This window comes from Procambarus clarkii, chromosome 1 (genome assembly GCF_040958095.1).
Source record: "Procambarus clarkii isolate CNS0578487 chromosome 1, FALCON_Pclarkii_2.0, whole genome shotgun sequence".
Classification (NCBI taxonomy): domain Eukaryota; kingdom Metazoa; phylum Arthropoda; class Malacostraca; order Decapoda; family Cambaridae; genus Procambarus; species Procambarus clarkii.
The window spans coordinates 19,930,662-19,949,950 of NC_091150.1; the positions used below are offsets into that span (position 1 = coordinate 19,930,662).

Below are 19,289 nucleotides of genomic sequence, written 5' to 3' on the forward strand. Positions count from 1 at the left end.
CAAACTGTCGCCAGAGGAACAAATAAAGAACATTGTAAGAGGAGCGTATGTGTCGCTTTAAACTTCAGATTTGCTTTTAATTAAATGGATGGTGAAATACTAAAAAAACTGTTCATGACTTGTGAGACCCAAATTAGAATATGCAGCAGTTGTATGGTGCCCAAATCTCAAGAAGTACATCAATAAACTGGAAAAGGTGCAAAGGCATGCAACAAAATAACTTCCAGAACTAAAAAACAAAAAAAACAAAAAAAAAAAAAGTTACGAGGAGAGGCTAGAAGTGTTAAATATGACAAAACTAGAAGTTAGAAGAAAAAAGAGAGATGATATGATCAACACTTACATAATACTAACAGAAATTGACCAAATTGACAAGAGAAATTTCTGAAACCAGCACCTTCACGAACAAGAGGACAGATTCAAGCTAAGAAAACAGGTGCCAATTTTTTTTGCAAATGAGTGGTAGACAATTGGAACAAAGAGTACTGGGAAGACGGGCATAGCTCTCATCACCACGAGCATAGCTCTCATCTTGTAACTACACTTAGGTAATTACACACAAGACCCTAGAATAGAGAGCTTTCTTTTCCAGCGCCTCAGTGTGGCAATCCAGTGAAGCCATGCCCGCTGCATCCCCGGTTCATGCCCGGCGTCGGAGGAGTTCAAAGAAATCTACAGCCTCTAGGAAAGAGACTTCCCTCTATTTCCTCTGAAACTTTACATTTTGTCACCAATTACCTATACAAGTATGTAACCTTGTATAATAAAGTGCATAGCAATAATAATAATGGGGTGGTAGGAGAAGCAAATACTCGTTATATTTAGTGTTTTTCTCGAAATACTCTTTTATTCCCTTCTCTGATCCAGTGGATCCCATATACATACATATTTATATTATTCATGACAATGATATATCTTCAATAAACAACAATTTCCTAATAACTGGAGAAGTGCTGCAGTCTGTACAAGAGAGCCGATCCAAAATTATTCCCTGCAGTTAAGAAGCCACTTTTAGGAGAGAAGTTAAGAACTTGCACTTTACGTAAAGAATACTGTCCGCCAGGGAAATTGTTGAAGTATGTCATTGATGGGAAGTGTACCTGTCAAAGATACAAAAAGCAATATAGTATTTATTTACAATGTCTAGTTTATTTATACAGACATTCTATATTTATAAGGAGTTCATAATCTAAGATCCAACCAATTTAGGTATGAATCTATGATCCTTATGCCAGGCATCTCACAATACAAACAGCATTATGAGTATTCTTAAAAACAGTGTTGAATGTAATGAAATGCCATTTTCTGGGTGAGACCCTGAGTTTTCCTGGAGCTATCTGGGCCGATATGAATATTCTACCGTTGACAAGGTAGCAAGCGGCCAGAACCCTGTTCGACCTCCAAAAACCCTGTGCCTAAGACGTGTTACCGAAGACAACAGCCAGTACAGCAAACTTATGAATATCGTGAGCACAAGAATAGACTGCTGGCTGGACTGAATAACCTTGTGGATGACCTGGAAGATCCAAACCCTGGAACAGGGAAACCAGGTCAGCCCAAAGCGTGTCCTCGGCTGCCGAGGCCATGGCATGCAGGTAACGGTGAAGAGCCGTAACTGGACACAGCACATGATGCACCCCCACCCTGACCAACCAAGCATCAACCACCCAAGGACACCTCTGGAAAGCAGCAATTTCATTCCTTGTCGGAAAAGAAGACGGCGGCTGGAACCGAACAAACCTACCACTAGGACCAAAAGAGCAAAAAACCCCTGCGTTGGAGGAGAGCATGAAGCTCCCTGATCCGACTCCCAGAGGCCAATGCCAACAAGAAGAGAGCCTTCACCAGGAGAGCATGAAGCTCCCTGATCCGACCCCCCCAGAGGCCAATGCCAACAAGAAGAGCCTTCACCAAACAATCCAGAACCGAAGAGACCACCACAAATCGAGGAGAAGGGCGAAAGAAGAGCACCTGATCCAAGGACCAGGATAGCTCAGGTGGCGCATGCGAAATAACGGAAATACTGCCAGAAAACTTCATACTGTACTGCCACCGAGACGAAGCACGCAGGTGGGACACCAAAAACGAATCCACTTGCTCATCATACACAACCTGTCCTTCATTCAAGTCCATTACATCTAGTGGTTCGACCCCACAGACGCATTCATAAATTTTTACGTTGCTGTTCATTCAATATGGGAATTTTCTCATATATAAATTAATGTTATAATATATTAGCATATTGTGCATATATAGGTTAGGTTACGTTACATGTTTAGGCTCTGTTGGCAATTAATTGTAGTACGTGGGTGAAGCATTTACAGCATTGTGATTCAAACGAAATTTGTCAGTGAAGCATTTGTTCTGGAAGTGTTTCAATGAAATCAGTTGTGAGTCATGTGTAACCCATTTTTCATTCATAAACGGGGTTTGGCGGGTGCATAGAATCACCTTTGGATATTTGTTTGGAGGACGGGCTGCCATGCAAGTGGTGATAGATTCGAGGAGAAAATCAAACCAGCCTGGTAACAGACCGGACCGATCTGCTGAAAGAGGCGGAGTCGCGGGAAACACCCAGGGTTCGGACACTAAGCAAGCAGCACCTCAAACGAAGGCTGGGCTGGCCACCAAAGAGCCAAGAGGGCTACTCTCCCTTGGTAAGTCTCCAAGCAAGCTAGGACCTGGAGTCACAGCTGAACCGGGGAAAAGAGATGAAGGTAACCCCACCTCGACCAGTCCTGCTGCAAAGCATCAACCCCGACGGCCTCGCAGTTGGGAAAGGGCACCACATATATCGGGAGACGCCTCAACCACGCCAACGCGAAGAGGTCTATACTTCCTGGAGCCCATACGTCCAGCAGAGCCAACTAAAGGAGTCGGCATCGACTGTCCATTCCATGGAAAGGGAAATAAACAGACGGGCCATTCGCCAGGATGGCCTGTCTGTTCACCCCCAAACACAAACAGCTAGGAGAGCCAAACCCTGAGAACTCAGTAGACGAGTCACCCGAAATGACCAGCCCCAAAGAACCAAGGACTGCATGCAACCCCCACGGTTCTGGCAACGAACCACCAGTCAGCAGTCCGAATAGAGCTGGATCATTGATCCGCAAGCGACGCGAATCCTCTGAAGCAACTCCCACACCGCGACAAACTCTTGCACAGTGCTGTGGGCCCGACGGAAGGATGGACCCCCGACATAAGGCCCCCAGGGTCGAACCCAACAATCACGAGAGAGAGGTGGAAGGGACGGCCCCGAAGGAACCAGAACAGCCTACAAAGCCAAACCTGACCCGGCGGGTAGACCATCATGGCAAAGTTCAGGCTCCTGCACAAACCCTCAAGAGACCACTGGGTGACTCAGGAGCCCCCCAGAAACAGTCGAAGGTAGGACTGCAGCCAAAGCAGAGACTCTAGAGGGAGAGACAAGGAAGTGGTCCAAGAGTCCCCACACAAGACCGAGCCTGAGAGGGAACCAGATGGGTCTTCCTCTAGTTCACCAGGAACCCGAACCCGGCGAGCTGGGAAAGAACCAAATCCCTGGCGAGCACACAAGTGGACCGGCTTGTCTGGTCCACGCCAGCCAGTCGTCGAGGTAGGTCAGAATCCGAACACCTAAGAGATGCAGACGGGCCACAATGACCCGGGTAAGGCGTGTGAACACGCGAAGTGCCAGATTCAAGCCGAAAGGAAGGCAACAAAAGCGGTAAGCCTGATGTCCCACAACAAAACTGAGCCAGTTTCTGAACCCCGGATGAATCGGGACTTGCCAATGTGTGTCTCGGAGGTCCAGGGACACCAACCAAGTGCCCGGCTCCAAGAGAAGTCAGACCTGGGACAAAATAGTCATCCGAAAGGAGGTGGCAATAGACCCCGGGGGTTCAGTCGGGACAAGTTCAGAATGAACTGCAAGTCTGCACAGTCACAGTCCCATTTGAGGACTGGAAACAGACGGGAAACCCACCTGAGGGACGTTGTCATTTCGACCACGCTCAAGTGCACTCATCCCGAGATGACCTGACAGAGTGCAGGAGAAGAGACCTGCTCAGCCAGCCGCGAACCCCCAGGAGGAGGGGCCACCCAACACGACCGCAGGCCGCCGGAAACGATCCGAAAAGTCCACAAATCGTGAGACCAGGCATGAGCAAACGGCGCAAGCCTCTCCCCATTGCCCATCAACGAGACAAACCACGAAAGGGCTGATGCCCCTTGTGAGAACCCAACGTACGAGCAGAGCGAACACTGCATCGACATGATGAAGTCGGGTCGACACCAAATCCAACTTGGGGGGGATGGAAGGGAGGAAAACCCCACTCCCTGTAACAGCAAGCCCCACTCGGAGAATACAAAACTCAAGCGGAGTCCAATGGGGGCCCCCAAGACAACCCCTCCCCAGCCCCGAGAACCCCTACATCAGGACCCGAGGCCAAGTTGTACCCCAAAGCCCCAGCCTGAAAAGGAAAGGGCTCACTGGTCAAACCCAGATGCTTCGGCAGGAGGAACCGACTCGAATGCCTCCGTAGCCACCCCGGAAGGGGCATCCCCCGAGACAGCCCGAGTCTCCAAACCAACTAAACTCTGCCCCGACTCTGAAACCCTCGGATGTTTCAGAGCTGGAAGCAGGGGAGGAGGACCAGAACGAACCACAGCAGGGGAAAGACTTTGGGGCGCAGACTGAACTAAAGTCGAGGCGACTAACACCCAAAGGAACTGAGCAACCCTCAAACTCGCACGAGGCGAGAGGGAACCCAGGGGTCACATCCATCAAACCCAGATGCGCCCATGGGACCCTTAGACGGAACTCACGCTAAGGGAAGCCCAGACAGGGTACTGCTAACCAGCGCCTAAAGTTACCAATAAAATTGCTCCACTGGGATGTGTACACTCGTAGGGGCCTAGCAGGGGACCACCAAGATACAATCGGGTGAGGCCAAAACCAAGGGGAAGAACCCCCACCAGGTAAAAAAAAGAAAAACCCTGCAAGAGGACAATGTACCCAGGTGGAACAGAGCCGGCTGGTATGAGAGGTGACGAATACTACCCCCTACCCAGAGGCAAACAGGGATGAATGAAACATCCCAGCTGACTCCAAGGGTGGCCAATCACTAAGCAGCAAAGACCTTGCAGAGGTAGCCCCCAAGGTGACGTGTGGAAGATGGCCCCAAACCCCAAGGCCAGTACTTACAAGGCACCTAGGGAAGGTGACCCTAGGCGCATGCAGCCCAAGTCCAGTACTTGTGAATATACTCCTGGCTCGCACACCACCAAGGACAAAGCACAGGACTGGAAATTAGGAGCCAGTCGCATGACTTTGCCAGAGCCTCACATCAGCCACAGAACTGCAGGGTGGATAGCCGGCACTGGGGGAGGGGGGGGGGGGGGTCTGTGGCCCCCCCTCTCCTTCCTTCCTCTCGGGGTGGGGGGGGGGTGGGGAAGAGTGGTGACGTCATGCTCGTTTATTTGTTTTCATTTAGGGAGTTCTGTCCATTAGTTTGGCTTTCAGTAGCAATATTTTAACCAGAATAGGGGTTTGTTTTGGGGCGCTTACCTTTCTGGGTACCAAACCCAGTCGATGGCAGACACAGAATGTTTACAACCACACGCATTTCTATAGGCCATTGGTCCTCGTGCCTCTCTGAGGGGGCCAGGTTCTGGCTCATGGTCCCTGGTTGGCCTAAGAACTCCATTCGCTTTGACTAATGCCAGGGTCTAATACATTCATATCAGCCCAGATAGGGAGCCGAAGGGGTGCCCCCAAAAACAGCACTGAATGTAATGAAATACCTCTTTATGGGTAAGTCCTGATGGTTCCCTGAAGAACACTGAGATGGTTCCCATCTACCAGGTTGCATCAGCCCTGGGATTCTTAGGCTTGCTGGGGACTATAGCCAGAACTTGGCCCCCTCACAGAGGCGGTAGGAACAGTGACATTTCACCGCCTCACCAAGGAAGGAATTCAGAAAGTCGGAACAAACCACTGCTGGGTTCAAAAGAGACAATTCTCCCAACTTGCCTAATGAACTCCAACTATGTAAAATAATCAAATGTCTCCAAACTAGTATGAGTTTGTTCACCCCACCTCCACTCCTACACGGGTCTGAGCAGTCAGTTCATATGCTGATGCAGAAATAAGACCCACCCAAGTACCTGGAAGGGAAGGGGGTTATTCAGGGAGCCACCGGGGCTCCCCAGAAAGAAGTGTTTCATTACAGTACAGTATATTCAACACTGGTGTTCTGGGAGAAGCCCCTTGAGGCTTCCTGAAACTAACTACCCATGAAGGAGAATATCTGGACACTTACCAGGGAGGAGTTAGATCTGAGGGAGTCAGGATAAAGAAAAGACCCCCAGATGAAAGCCACAACCCAAAGCCATACAAGGATGCCGAGGCGCTGCAATATTCACCAAATAACTGGGCCACCAGAAGCCCGTTAGACCGCCAAAAACCTCATGCTAGATATCGGCCCAGAATATGCATTATTAGTAAACACAGCCATGAGAGGAGAATATTTATTTCCAAACATCATAGGCATGAAGGTCGACTTAACTTTGGCTATACCTTATAACAAAATTCAAACATTGAAATTCAAATGTTTATTCAGGTAAAGTACATATATACAAGGTGTGATACAAACATTGATGGATTTATGGATACAGATAGTACATACAATGCCTAACACTGTGGATAACCTGAGAACTACGAACCTTGGAACAAGAACGAAGGAAAGAGGATCAACCCACAAAGCTTCCACTGAAGCAGAATCAGTGGCACTAATTTAGCGGTGAAGAGCTGCCAATGGACACAGCACATGATGCACCCCCAGCTGATCCAAATGTCAATAACCAAAGGACCCCACCAAAAGTCAACCAACTCATTCCAAGTAGCTTGGAACGAATTGGAAGAGCCGAATGCAAGTGAACAAAGTGGTCCCCAGGGTTGAAGGAACAGAAACTGTGCATCCTGAGGAGAGCATGAAGTTCCCGACCTGCCAACTGCAGGCAAGAGACATAAAAAACAACAACAAAGCTTTGGAAAATGAATTCTGGACTATTAGAAGGAAAGCAACATGTAAAAATCTGGGAATTATGATGTCTGACAACCTGACATATAGTGAACATAACCCGAGCAAATATAGCGGCAGCCAGGAAAATGATAGAATGGATTATGAGAACGTTCAAATCCAAGGACCCCACAGCAATGCTAATACTATTTAAATCACTGGCATTGTCCCGTCTTGAATATTGCTCAGTACTCGCTTCCCCTTACAGAGCAGGAGAGATCTCTGAATTAGAGGGAATAGAGAGAACATATACGGCTTGAATATAAACTATAAAACATCTAAATTATTGGAACTGTCTCAAAGCTCTCAAAATGTACTCTGGAAAGGAGACGAGAAAAGTATCAAATAATATATATATGGAAGATACTGGAGGGCCAGGTCCCAAATTTGCATAGTAGAATAACATACTAGAGCAAAAAGTACAGAAGGAAATGTAAAATAGAACCAGTGAGTAGAGGTGCCACAGGCAATCAGAGAGCACTGTCTTAACATCAGGGGTCCACTTTTGTTCAACACCCTACCAGCAGGCAATAGAAATATTACTGGAATGAAGGTGGATGTATTCGAGGTTCTTGCAAGAAGTGCCGGACAAACCAGGCTGTAGTGGATATGTGGGCCTGCGGGCCACTCCAAGCAACATCCTGTTGGACCAAGTTATCACAAGTCAAGCCTGGCCTCGGGAAATAGAAGATCTCCCGAAACCCTCTCCGGGTATGCTCCAGACTGTAGGGAACGCAGTAATATGAGAAGAAAGAAAAGCAAGAACAGTCCAATGACCATGCAGGAGTAGGAAGGAGAGATGAGCAAATTTAGACCAGATGGAGTTCACCAACTCCAAAACTAGATCCATAAACACCATAAGGGTCAATGCTGGTGCATCCAAATATACACCACACTGCAAACCATGAAAGTGGGGAAAACCAACCCCAGCAAAGTGGCAGCTGCCTGAAATGCCTCCTGTCCAAAGGCAGGCTCCAATAAGATAGACCCAATGAGCACAAATGTTGCAGGATTCTGGGTTGAAGGTGTCAGTGCCCCAACAGGCAGCATGGCAACGACAAACAGAAGGATCGGCAGCAAGAAGTAAAGCCGACTGACATCCTTCAAATTCGTATGTAACAAAAGCTAACCTAGGCAGGACACCCAGATGCTACTAAAGGAATGTTTGCCATAAAATCAAAACACCCAGTGCAGCCTATTGGCTAAACCTGGCTATGATTAGTGTCTGTGCCCTGCAGAATGCTGTATAAACAAATGCATGAACTCTCACAATAAAACAAAACAGAATGCCCCCAACTGCAAGGTGTGGCAGAGGATTCAACAACTCATGCACTCCCCCAGGGGAGACTATCTATCCCAGTGGCCTGGCCTCTCAGGGGCGAACTCCCAAACACACCAGAGAAAGCACTGACAGTGCGCAGGCAATGCTCAATGAGCGCCTGAGGAAGGCAGTCGTAAACATGTGCAGCGCAAGTTGCAGATTACGCCAAATCCATTCAAGAGTGTGGAAAACACGCTCATCGCACAGCGCACTAGGAACATTACCAATACAATAGATTAGTAAAATGGCCTCCACATTACACGAGTCCAAAGGATTACCAATACTTATCTTGGAGAAGAACCAGAACTTTGTATGAAGAGGTGACTAGGGAAGGCGAGATGTGGACCTTCCCACATCAACAATAGGACTGAAGCACTCGCCGGCCTTGGTGGTCCAGTGCAATAGAGGGCCACCAAGTTTTATACACAGTTTTGTGTTAACCATTTTTTTTTTATACATAGGTGGGTACAAGAATAGACAGCTGCTGACTTCTGTTAGCAGGCTGAAAGTTTTCCCATCCCATGGCTCATGGTAAACCTTATCCACTAGTTTCCCTGGAATGAGACCTGCCAATTGTATAACAACTAGGTACCCAATCACTGCTAGGTGAACAGTCATATAGTTAAGGACTGGCACTTAAGTCTATCCTCTCTTGGGAGGATATTTCACATTGCTCGCAAAGCACAGGGAGTGTGTGTTACCACTGTGACACCAGTGACTGCTTTCATTTTGAGTGATTCTTTTGTGGTGTTTGTTTAGCATTTCAAAGTTTCACTTTTATGAACCATGCAGTTGTCTGTATTGTCTCACGTTCTTTCTGCTCGTGTTCTCGGTGAGGGTAAGTGTAACAATCCCCTGCTCTGTGTGTGCCTCTTGGAAGGGGGACCAGGTTCTGGCCCTGGACTCCAAGAGGATGCCTATGATTGATGTGACTTAGTACTGGCAAGCTATTTCAGTGACTTTGCTTCAGAGAGCCACCAAAGGGCTCCCCCAGAAATATTAACATAACAAAAATACAGTGGATTATTGGATTGTTTTAAGTAGATTAGAAATACTGTACATATGAAGTTTGCTTGGTCAAACAGACTTTTTACAGTTTCCTCTATTTTTATGTTTTATGGTACTAAATAGAAAAACAAAGCATAAGGTCTTACCAGTTTCATAGCACTGTCCATGGCATTTGAAGCCATTCCCAAAATTTCAGAAGAAGAGTTAAAGGTAAGGGCAGTAACAGGTGTTACTAATTTATCCAAGATTTTAACTGGACATGGTGTCTTGCTTGAGACACTGGCCATGTCATATATGTTGACAATTCCAGATGATGATCCACATGCAAGATACTGGTTGCTCGGTGACACTGCAATACTTGTGCCATCTATACAGCCATCGTCGAAGAACCTATGAACACAAGTAAGGGAAACCATGTCCCATACCAAAACATCGCCCCCATCTGAAATAACACACATTGTTAGAATTTGCATTCTGGATAAAGTGATTTTATATGGCACTGCACTACTAAGAGGTACAAAGTGTGGATGGGTAGGATGGACAGGTGGGAGAAGTGGGTTTGAGGGAAGGAAGTGGTGAAGGTGGGTGGGGTGTTTAGATGGTCTGAGAGGCAGGTTGAGGCATCTGCTCTATATGGGTGGATGTTCAGATGATTATCATTAGGCAGGTGTTTATGGTTCCCCAAATGCATGCTGTGTGGGAGTGCTTGCCTACCACTGACTATAGAGCAATGAAACCTATCTCTTTATGCCCTACCTCCTAGTTGTTTATACCTGGTGTGCTAATTACCTCTCTCAACATTAATGTTTTCATATTATTTATTTTTGAAGTTGTAGATAGAATTGCTTCAACAACCTCTTCCTTCAATGCATTCCACTTGCCGAACACCCATATATGTAACAAGAACTTCTTTACGTCTCTTTGACTTGACTACACTTAAGAGATTCCACCAGTGTCCCCTCAACCTACCTCTTTGAAACATGGGGAGACAGTCCGAATGAAGATAAACTACAGAGGCCGGAGGGATCCGAACCTTACGCAGTGCATGCCACACGGCTGCAATCTCTTGCACAATACTGTGAGCACAAGGAAGGTAAGAGGACTGTGGACCCTGACCAGCTTGGTGAATATTGGTCACAAAGCCCCAACTGAGGTATCCGTGAAGACGTCAAACCAGGGAAGAGAAAGGCACCAGGGAACTGAACCCTGAAAACCCCCAAGAGGAAGCCAACAATGCAACAGCCGGCAAATGGCGTCTGGAGTCCACAACCAGTGATCGTGGCCGTGGCAGAAGAGCCGACTCCAGAGAAACCTAAACAACCTATAAAACCAAACCCTGCGCAAGGTAAACACAAGAACAAAGTTGAGACTCACGCACAGCTGCTTGAACAACTGCCGAGCAGGAAAATGTTTTCCCGGAGGAACAACTGATGACAGCAGGCATAATATCATAAAGGTGAACTGGAAGGTCATCCCAAAGCAAGGAGAGAGAGGGTAAGTCATATCGGCTCATTGGGGTGTCTATTCATGATAATAGGGCGGTTCTGAGCCGATTCCCCAAACAGTATGACAGTGAGCCCCTTTCTCCATAGTTAACACTTTCGCCCAGGCATGACGCAGCATTGCGTCATCCGTTTACTGGCGGTAATACCGGGGATGACGCAGCATTGCGTCATCCACTTTAAATAATCGCCAAAAATCAGGTTTTTATCCGATTTTTTTGGGACTGGTTTTAAAATGTGCGTCGATGTCTTCCCATTTTCTTTGTTGAGCCTCGTGGCCCTCAGGTGGCTTGGCACATGCCGTGGGCCCATTGTTTTCGCTCCACTGTTGTGACCAATGTCGCCTCCCCTCGCATCTCAAACGTGTGAACATTTCGGCTATTTTCCGTGGCTATATTTCTTACTGCGCCTTTAGAAACTATCTACCCTTACTCCACGATGGATAGTGATCATGAACAAGGCCCTTCCAGGAAGAAAATTGCGAAAGAAAGGCTTGAAAAGGGAGGGAATTGGGAGTGTAGCTGGAAGGCGTCTGAGCGCTCACTCGCGGCTAACGCGTGGCCCGTCTTCAACTCGCCGGAGGTTGGAGTGTGACCAGGTTTTATATTTTATATGCTAATGTTCCTCTAGAGAATTCTATTGCGAACCCATTGCGCCCAAAATGAAAGACCTAGGACAAAAATTGAAGTGACCAGAGTGAAAATAGTGAAAACATTTTATCGCGTTTGCGCGCTCCTGGGTAACTCGTTCGCACTTTCTCTGTTTGCTGCGGGTAATTAGCCGGGCTTTTGGAGTTTATATGCATTTAGTGCTGTAGAGAATTCTATTGCGAACACAATGATACCAAATTTAATCTCGTAGGACGAGAATTAAGGTGACAAAGTTGAAGAGAGTATACACTTTTCAGAATTTACGCGCGCTCCCGTGACACCCTGGGTCCCATATCGCACAGTTGAGGGGTGGCGCGCGGGGTGAGCGAAAGTGTTAAGATTATTAGCCCCTGGGCTGATCTTGTGATTATAGCCTGCAACACGCCCAGGCGCAAGAAATAAAAAAAAATAAAAAAAACAGCGTTGAATGTAATGAAATGCCATTTTCTGGGTGAGCCCCGGAGCCTCCCTGGAGCTTATCGGGCTAATGTATGTTATATTAGACCGGGACATTAGCTAAGGAGTTCACACCTACCAGGGACCAGCGCCAGAACCTGGCCCCTTCAGAGAGGTTTCAGGGAGCAATGGCCCTGGAAAAAAAACCTTGTGGCTGGGGTTTTCCTTATCTGCCATCGACCAGGGTCAGGCACCCAGAAAGGTAGGCATAACAAAACAAACCCCACATGATAAAAACTAAAACAAAAAACCGAACAGAGAGGTAGAAACTCCCTACAATCCCAAGGAAACAAGCAAACATCACACTTTACTGCCGCGCCGATCGTCCGCACAGCCTTCCCCGCCCTGAGAGGGAGAGGAGGGAGCCCCGGACCTCACCACGCCGGATGCCTAGCATCAGTTCGTAAGCTAATATCAACCGGGATAGACACTTCTCTGGCCTCAGTTTCCTAGGTGGTGTTTGCCTTGTGTGGCGTTCACTGCCGTGTGGTGTGTTGTGTTGTGCGGTGGCCAGGAGTACCTTATGAGTACCGGGGCTGCATGCGCTTAGGGGCTTCCTTCCCCAAGCGCCCTGTGAGTACAGCCCCTACGTGACAAGGTTATCTTCCCTGGAGTGTTCGGGAACCATTCCCATAAAGGTTCTTGCTGCTCGGCATTTGCCTCGCCCTTGGGGCAAGCTGGGGCTTGGGCCCTTGTTTGGCCCTGGGTAGGGACTGGTATATCTTGAGATGATTTCGGGGCTTTTTAGTGTCCCCGCGGCCCAGGCCTCCACCCCTCAGGAAGCAGCCCGTGACAGCTGACTAACACCCAGGTACCTATTCTACTGCTAGGTAACAGGAGCATAGGGTGAAAGAAACTCTGCCCATTGTTTCTCGCCGGCGCCTGGGATCGAATCCAGGACCACAGGATCACAAGTCCAGCGTGCTGTCCGCTCGGCTCCCATTGGTATTGTGTTGGTTAGGGCGTCAAGGTGTTGCGCGACCTGCCACCTAACCGGTTCCTGTTGCCTCTGGAGACGGTGTACTTTTGGGGGTTTCTCTTTTGTTTTTATTTTCATTTGCCTGGTGGGGGTCTGCCCAGTGTGGCTATAGTTCAACTGGTAGTGTTTGGTGGTCCTCTGCTAGGCCCCTGTGATTGTACACATCGTAGGGGTTTTCAGTGTTGTCCTCTACCCCCTTGTTATTTTTGGGTTTCTTAACCGGTTAGCAACACCTTGCCCGGGCTTCCCGTAGTTGTTACCCCTACGGGCCCTGGAAACCCCTGTCGAGGCTCAGTGGACCATTGAATGTGTCTTCCGGGTTCCAACCCGTCTTGTACGGGATCGTTCGTTGCTGTGCCCTTGTCTCCGGGTGACAGTCGCCACTTTTACCTCCGTCATGCTGCCTGTTGGGTCACTGACACCTTGACCCGGAGTCTTGCGAGAGAGATTCTCTGCTTGTTCTCCAGTACTCTCCTGATGTTCTTACTGTTCAGAGTACAGGCGGCATCTGTGTTGCAAGCTAGGTTTAGGTTGCTGCAACAAGCTAGGTTGGTTACCCACTCGGATGCCCCGGGGCCGCCTCATTTTGGTTAGGTGCTGTTAGCCCCTTTCCCTCCCTGTTCCCAGCTCCTGACCATCTGCGGGTTTCGGGGTCGGGGCGGGGTTTAGTTGGGGCCGAGATTTGGGCGGTTTCGGGGGCTGCCCTGTTCAGGTTGGGGACGGAGGTTTTCGAGCCTGTTCCTCCTGCAAAGGCTTCTGGGTCTTACCAGCGGCCCTTTCTTGCTGCATTTCCCATGGACTCTTCCTTTTCTTTAAGGACGGAGGGCTTCATATGCTGCTGTCTTGTCGGCTTTTCTTATTGTTACATCTTTCAGTATACTATATAGCAACATGGAAATAAACGTTGCTATAAGAAGACACCTGGACCGATGGTATAATCCTGACCCTAGAACATAAACCACAATACCTCCAATAAAATTATAGTACAAATCAACCATGGTTGATACCTGGTTGATGGGGTTCTGGGAGTTCTACTTCCCAAGCCCGGCCCGAGGCCAGGCTTGAGTTGTGAGAGTTTGGTCCACTAGGCTGTTGCTTGGAGCGGCCCGCAGGCCCACATACCCACCACAGCCCAATTGGTCCGGTACTCCTTGGAGGAATAAATCTAGTTTCCTCTTGAAGATGTCCACGGTTGTTCCAGCAATATTTCTTATGCTCGCTGGGAGCACATGCACAGTGAACATAAAAAAGAGGAAAGAATAATGAAAGAAATAATCTGTAAAGGAGTAAAAAGCATTACTCCTAACCAAAACATAGACCTGATCATATTCTACAAAACCAAGAAGACTTCCGAACTCCTTATTAAAAACAGCCCGAAGCCGACGGAGAACCCTCTACAGCAGTCAAGCGTTGTATACATGTACACTTGCCCCCACGAAGGATGTAACCTTCAATCTAAGTACATAGGTATGACGTCGACTAAGCTGACGAGGCGTTTGACCTGTCATCTTCAATCCGGTGCCCCCAGGAATCACATGAGACAAGCCCATGACATCACCCTAATAAGAGAAATGTTGAACAAAAATACCTGTACAGTATAATAGACAAAACCCAAGATGTAAGAACATTACAAATTCTTGAAGCAATTCACCTAAGAATAGAACAGCCTACTATGAACACCCAAATCACGGAACTATTTACCCACCATAAGAGTAAGGACAAGACCGGAATATAACAATGCCAACACAGAAGACACTGCTCAACATAACAGGCCTATTACACCTAATTAATCTTTGTATGTGCTTCATCCCCCCATTTATCCCCTATTTATCCCCCTTGTCTTTTCCTTTAATGTACTTGTTTATCACCTGACCCCGTACTGGCATAAATTAACGAGTTCTGTAATTTCTTTTCACTTGAGAATGAACCATGGAGGTTCAAAACGTTGTGCGATTTTGTAATTAGTGTAATATATTCTTCAGTTATTCAATTCTTTTCTTCACCTAAAAACAACATAACTTTTGGTGAACTCCTCTTCCAGCTGAACCCTGATGCAAGAGCACTAGTAAGAGGGATAGAAGCCCTAAATCAGAAAATAGTAAATATGGAATATGTTGTCATATTCAATGAGACATACAGTGTGTTACTGTATAAATGGTGTGTGAAAGTGTACATATTGTAAATATATTGAATAGGTAATATTGTGCCAATGAACATTTGTTATGGACACATTACTAACACATGTATCACAGTTCCATGGAATATTATGAATGTTCTACTGTATACATATAGTAAAGGACACAAATGTGCATCATATACGATAAAAACTAATTATAAAGCCCGTCAACACGGGCTCATCATGGGGTGAAGAGCCCGGGATGACGTCACGCACCACTTTGTCCACATCCCCACAGCCAATGTGGAATTTGTTATTTTTTTTACATCTACATGTTCAGGGAAGGGAATTTAACATTTTACAAAGAAAAAACAAATTTGCAAACACTTGATTTTCGGCGCACAGCCAGAATGTCACAATAAACGCAGCGCATCACAGAGGTTAACGTTGAGGACTATAGTTAATGGGCAATGCAAGATCCCTGCAGCTTCCTTCAGTAACTATGGTGATATCTAATCTGTGTGTGCTGCTCACTTGTGGAGGGAAGAGGGGCATGAACTGAGCAGCCTGATTAGAAAATATATTATTTGACAAGGGATGCAGATTAGAAAATATATTATTTGACAAGGGATGCAGATACCTATATACTATATTATATGTATAACCTTGATAAAAATTTTTTTTAATTAATTTGTAGTTACTGAGATTACCCATAGGATGATAGCCAATTGACAGCAGTCATTCAAGCATTCATTATTATCCATTTGCTTGTGTGCAAAACAAAAGTAAACCCTAGTATCACTAACCTCCATGTGTATACATCTTAGAACCATTTTCATTGAAAGCTGCTGCTTTAATTTCCTGAGGAGCATGCAGGGTTTCAACATGGGAGAGAGCAGTGGTATCATAAACATGCAGCAGTCCCTTGCTTCCTAGGAATACAAGCAGCTTTCCATCAGGGGACACAACAAACTTCTGAAACACACACATGTACAAACATTAATACACTATTAATAGCTAAAATACATAAAGAATTTATTGCAAAGTACAATACATTTCTTTAAGATAAGAATGAGCATAACTGAATGATGGAGAAGTATTTTTGGAATCCTAATGTTATAGCCAATTTTAATAATAAACAGATTAATTGGGAGCTAACAAACCAAGTCCTCATAGAAATAAGCTGGGAAGAACAGCTACAAAATGAAAATCTAAATCAATGTCTCAAAAAAATCAGCTCAGTAGCTCTACAAGTATGTTCAACTTACACACCTCTTAAGAAAAAGACCAGCATTGAACAGAATGAAATGCCAATTTCTGGGTGAGACCCGTTGGCTCCCTGAACCTGGCTATAAACTGTGGTGGTTCCCATCTACCAGGTTGCATCAATCGTGCACTTCTTTAGGACTATCAGGGGACCTGTGCCTGACCCTGGCCCCTTTACACAGGTACAGGGAGAAATTACCAGTACAATTCACCACCTCACTGGGGAAGACAACCAGAAATTCAGTGAGTCAACACAAACCACTGCTGCTCTCAATAGAGATCAAAGCCTTGAAACCTGCCTAATAAACTCCCCAACTAAGTAAACAAATGACTGAATTATCTCGAAACTAGCGAGAGCTCGTTTGCCATACCTCTCTTATTCATTTTCGGGAAGGGCGAGAAACAGTGGCTCACTGCCTGCCAGGGACTAAGATGTCAGTTCTGGAGCAGATGAAAACACCCATCCGACGACATGGAAGGTGGGGGCAGGGAGCCACAAGGGATCACCCAAAAATTGGCGTTTAATTTTATTGAACGCTGGTTTTCTTGGGAAAGCCCCTGTGGCTCCCTGAAGCTAATTACCCATGAAGGAAGAACACACAGAAACTTACCAGGGAGGAGGAAAAACTGCAGGAGTCAGGATGAAGAAGTGACCCTCAGTTGAGAGACGTGACCCAAGATCACACAAGAGCGTCGAGGCCCGGGAACATTCACTAAATACTGAGCTACCAGTATCCTGTTTGACCTCCAAAACCTTTGTGCCCCAAAATCAGCTCAGGACATATTAGCAAATACAGCCATGAGAGCAGCATATTTCTGAATATCATGGGCACAAGGGTAGACCACAGGCTAGCTAGGCGACCTGAGAAACACAAGCCTTGAACAAGGAATCAAGGAAACAGGATCAACCCAAAGCATCCACCAAAGCATAATTGGTGGCACAAAGGAAGCGTTGGAGAGCCACCTCCGGACATCAACACATGATGCACCCAAGGCTGAACCAACCACACATCAATAACCAAAGGACCCCTCAGGAAGCCAATGGACTCATTCTTCACCAGAAAAGGAGCCAGTTGCAAACTAATATAATGCCCACCAGGGCCAACAGAACAGAACCCTCAACTCTGGAGGAGAGCATGAAGTTCCCAGCCCAGTAACCAATACCACGAGACACCAAAAACAAAGCTTAGGAGATTGAATCACGGTCTGAAGGGAGACACTGTAAAACAAGAAGAGGAAAGAAAGGGGGAGATTATGGTCCTAACCATATCATCCTTGTCTAGTACAGTTTCCAGAACATCTCAGTCCTGTGGAGAACAACAGATTTGCTGTCCGGTACATACAGTACTTGCAAACACCGTAACATAAGTTTAACAAACCTGCAAACAAATTCCATCCATTATAACAAACTTACATTCCAAAGATTACGACAATTAAGCTACAGACCTTCATGCATTGTCTATCTTCTCTCTTGCTACAATGTATCTTAATTTCTTTGGCTGCTTCCATGTCATAAACATAGAAATGGCCATACATATTGGATCCAAGAACAAATTTTTTGCCATCCTGCATGAACTTTGCACACTTGATTGGAAATTTTGGAAACTTAACCGACTGAATCTTGAAATTATGCACACCATCAACCTGTGGAGAGAATTATAGTTTAATATAACAAAAATCCCTTTTTAGGGCTGCCCGAGTAACTCCGCAAGCTTAGCTCCTCTTGCCTCATGGTGCATCAGATTCTGGTCCTGGCTTCCAGTAGGCAAGGATGGACATCAGAAACCTGGTGCAATTAGTTGAAACTTAGAGGTACCACAACTAAGCTTGAGAAGCTACTAGACTGTCTTTCCCAGGAATTGTTTATGAATGTGTATTATCTCAGAAACTGCATCATACTAAACAAATTGATTTATATTTTTCTTTATTTTTTAAGTTATATGCTTGTTTCTTACCTGAAAAAGTGTGGCAGCTCCTAAGTCATTGTTTGAAAAGCCAGCAACGAGCCCCACCTGGAAGTGTGGGTTAAACTCCGCTGCCTTTATCACTGTGCCCTCAGACCGGGACGCATGGTTCACACTGTGAACCTTCTTGTACTCTAGCCATTTTTTATTTAGGTTGACCGAAGAAGCTTCTGATAAGTAATTTCCTGTGCTCTGAAGAACACAAACATATAATAATTTACTATGCACAAAAATATCAACACAGGACACTACAAAACTCAATAATACATTTTTATCAAACAAAATTCATTACCATTTCTTTTGTTAGAGTGAGAGTGTCTGGAGGCAATAATGGTTTTAGTCAACAGTCAACCCTGACATTGAATCAATGGCAACTTTACTGTACTTAATAAACCCGACAAAAGCTAATGTTATCCATCCTATTATTTATCCCTAATATAAATCAGAATAAAACATTAAAGCCCACTAAACTTACACGGGCCATCTCATCTTCATCATCCGAGTCACCTTTCCTGCTACGGTCAAGGACAGCCCATTCAGGTGTATTACCAACAACTTGACTGAATTTTTCTCTCAGTTTCATCTCGTATATCTCATTTGAGACCTCTCTGATACCTCTCTTGCCTGGAACTTTTGTCATACTGCTCACAACATCTTTAACTCTGTTGGGAAATATAATTAATTATAACATATTTTCTAGACTATTTTTACATATTTCCTAATAAATAAAAATTAAGTGTACAATGTAGTGAATGCCTTTTCCCGAGTAGCCTCCGTAACCTCACAGTGCATTGGTCAAAGTTAACACTAGATATGATTAGAAAACACGAATTACTTGGTTCTGCACGAAACACAAACTGACACCAGCATTGCTTGACCATGAGGCGATGCGACTTATATGATCAGGACATGTGCATGGCTGATTAAACAATCTACATTTTACATAACAACTAAGCTGTAATCTGT

General features: G+C 45.9%; 1 protein-coding gene across 5 annotated transcripts in view; it reads right to left on the reverse strand.

Moving 5' to 3' along the window:
• Positions 1-815: 815 nt before the first annotated feature.
• Positions 816-19,289, reverse strand: part of wcd (U3 small nucleolar RNA-associated protein 18 homolog wicked) — a 49,868-nt gene continuing 31,394 nt past the window's right edge. For all 5 annotated transcript variants that reach the window (XM_045736138.2, XM_045736093.2, XM_045736076.2 and 2 more), the window contains 6 exons: positions 18,799-18,985; positions 18,315-18,515; positions 17,806-18,003; positions 15,900-16,068; positions 9,537-9,832; positions 816-1,100 (listed from right to left, as the gene is read on the reverse strand). In XM_045736138.2, the coding sequence (XP_045592094.2) occupies positions 936-1,100; positions 9,537-9,832; positions 15,900-16,068; positions 17,806-18,003; positions 18,315-18,515; positions 18,799-18,985 (1,216 nt within the window). In that variant the 3' untranslated portion in view covers positions 816-935. The remainder of the gene's footprint in view (positions 1,101-9,536; positions 9,833-15,899; positions 16,069-17,805; positions 18,004-18,314; positions 18,516-18,798; positions 18,986-19,289) is intronic.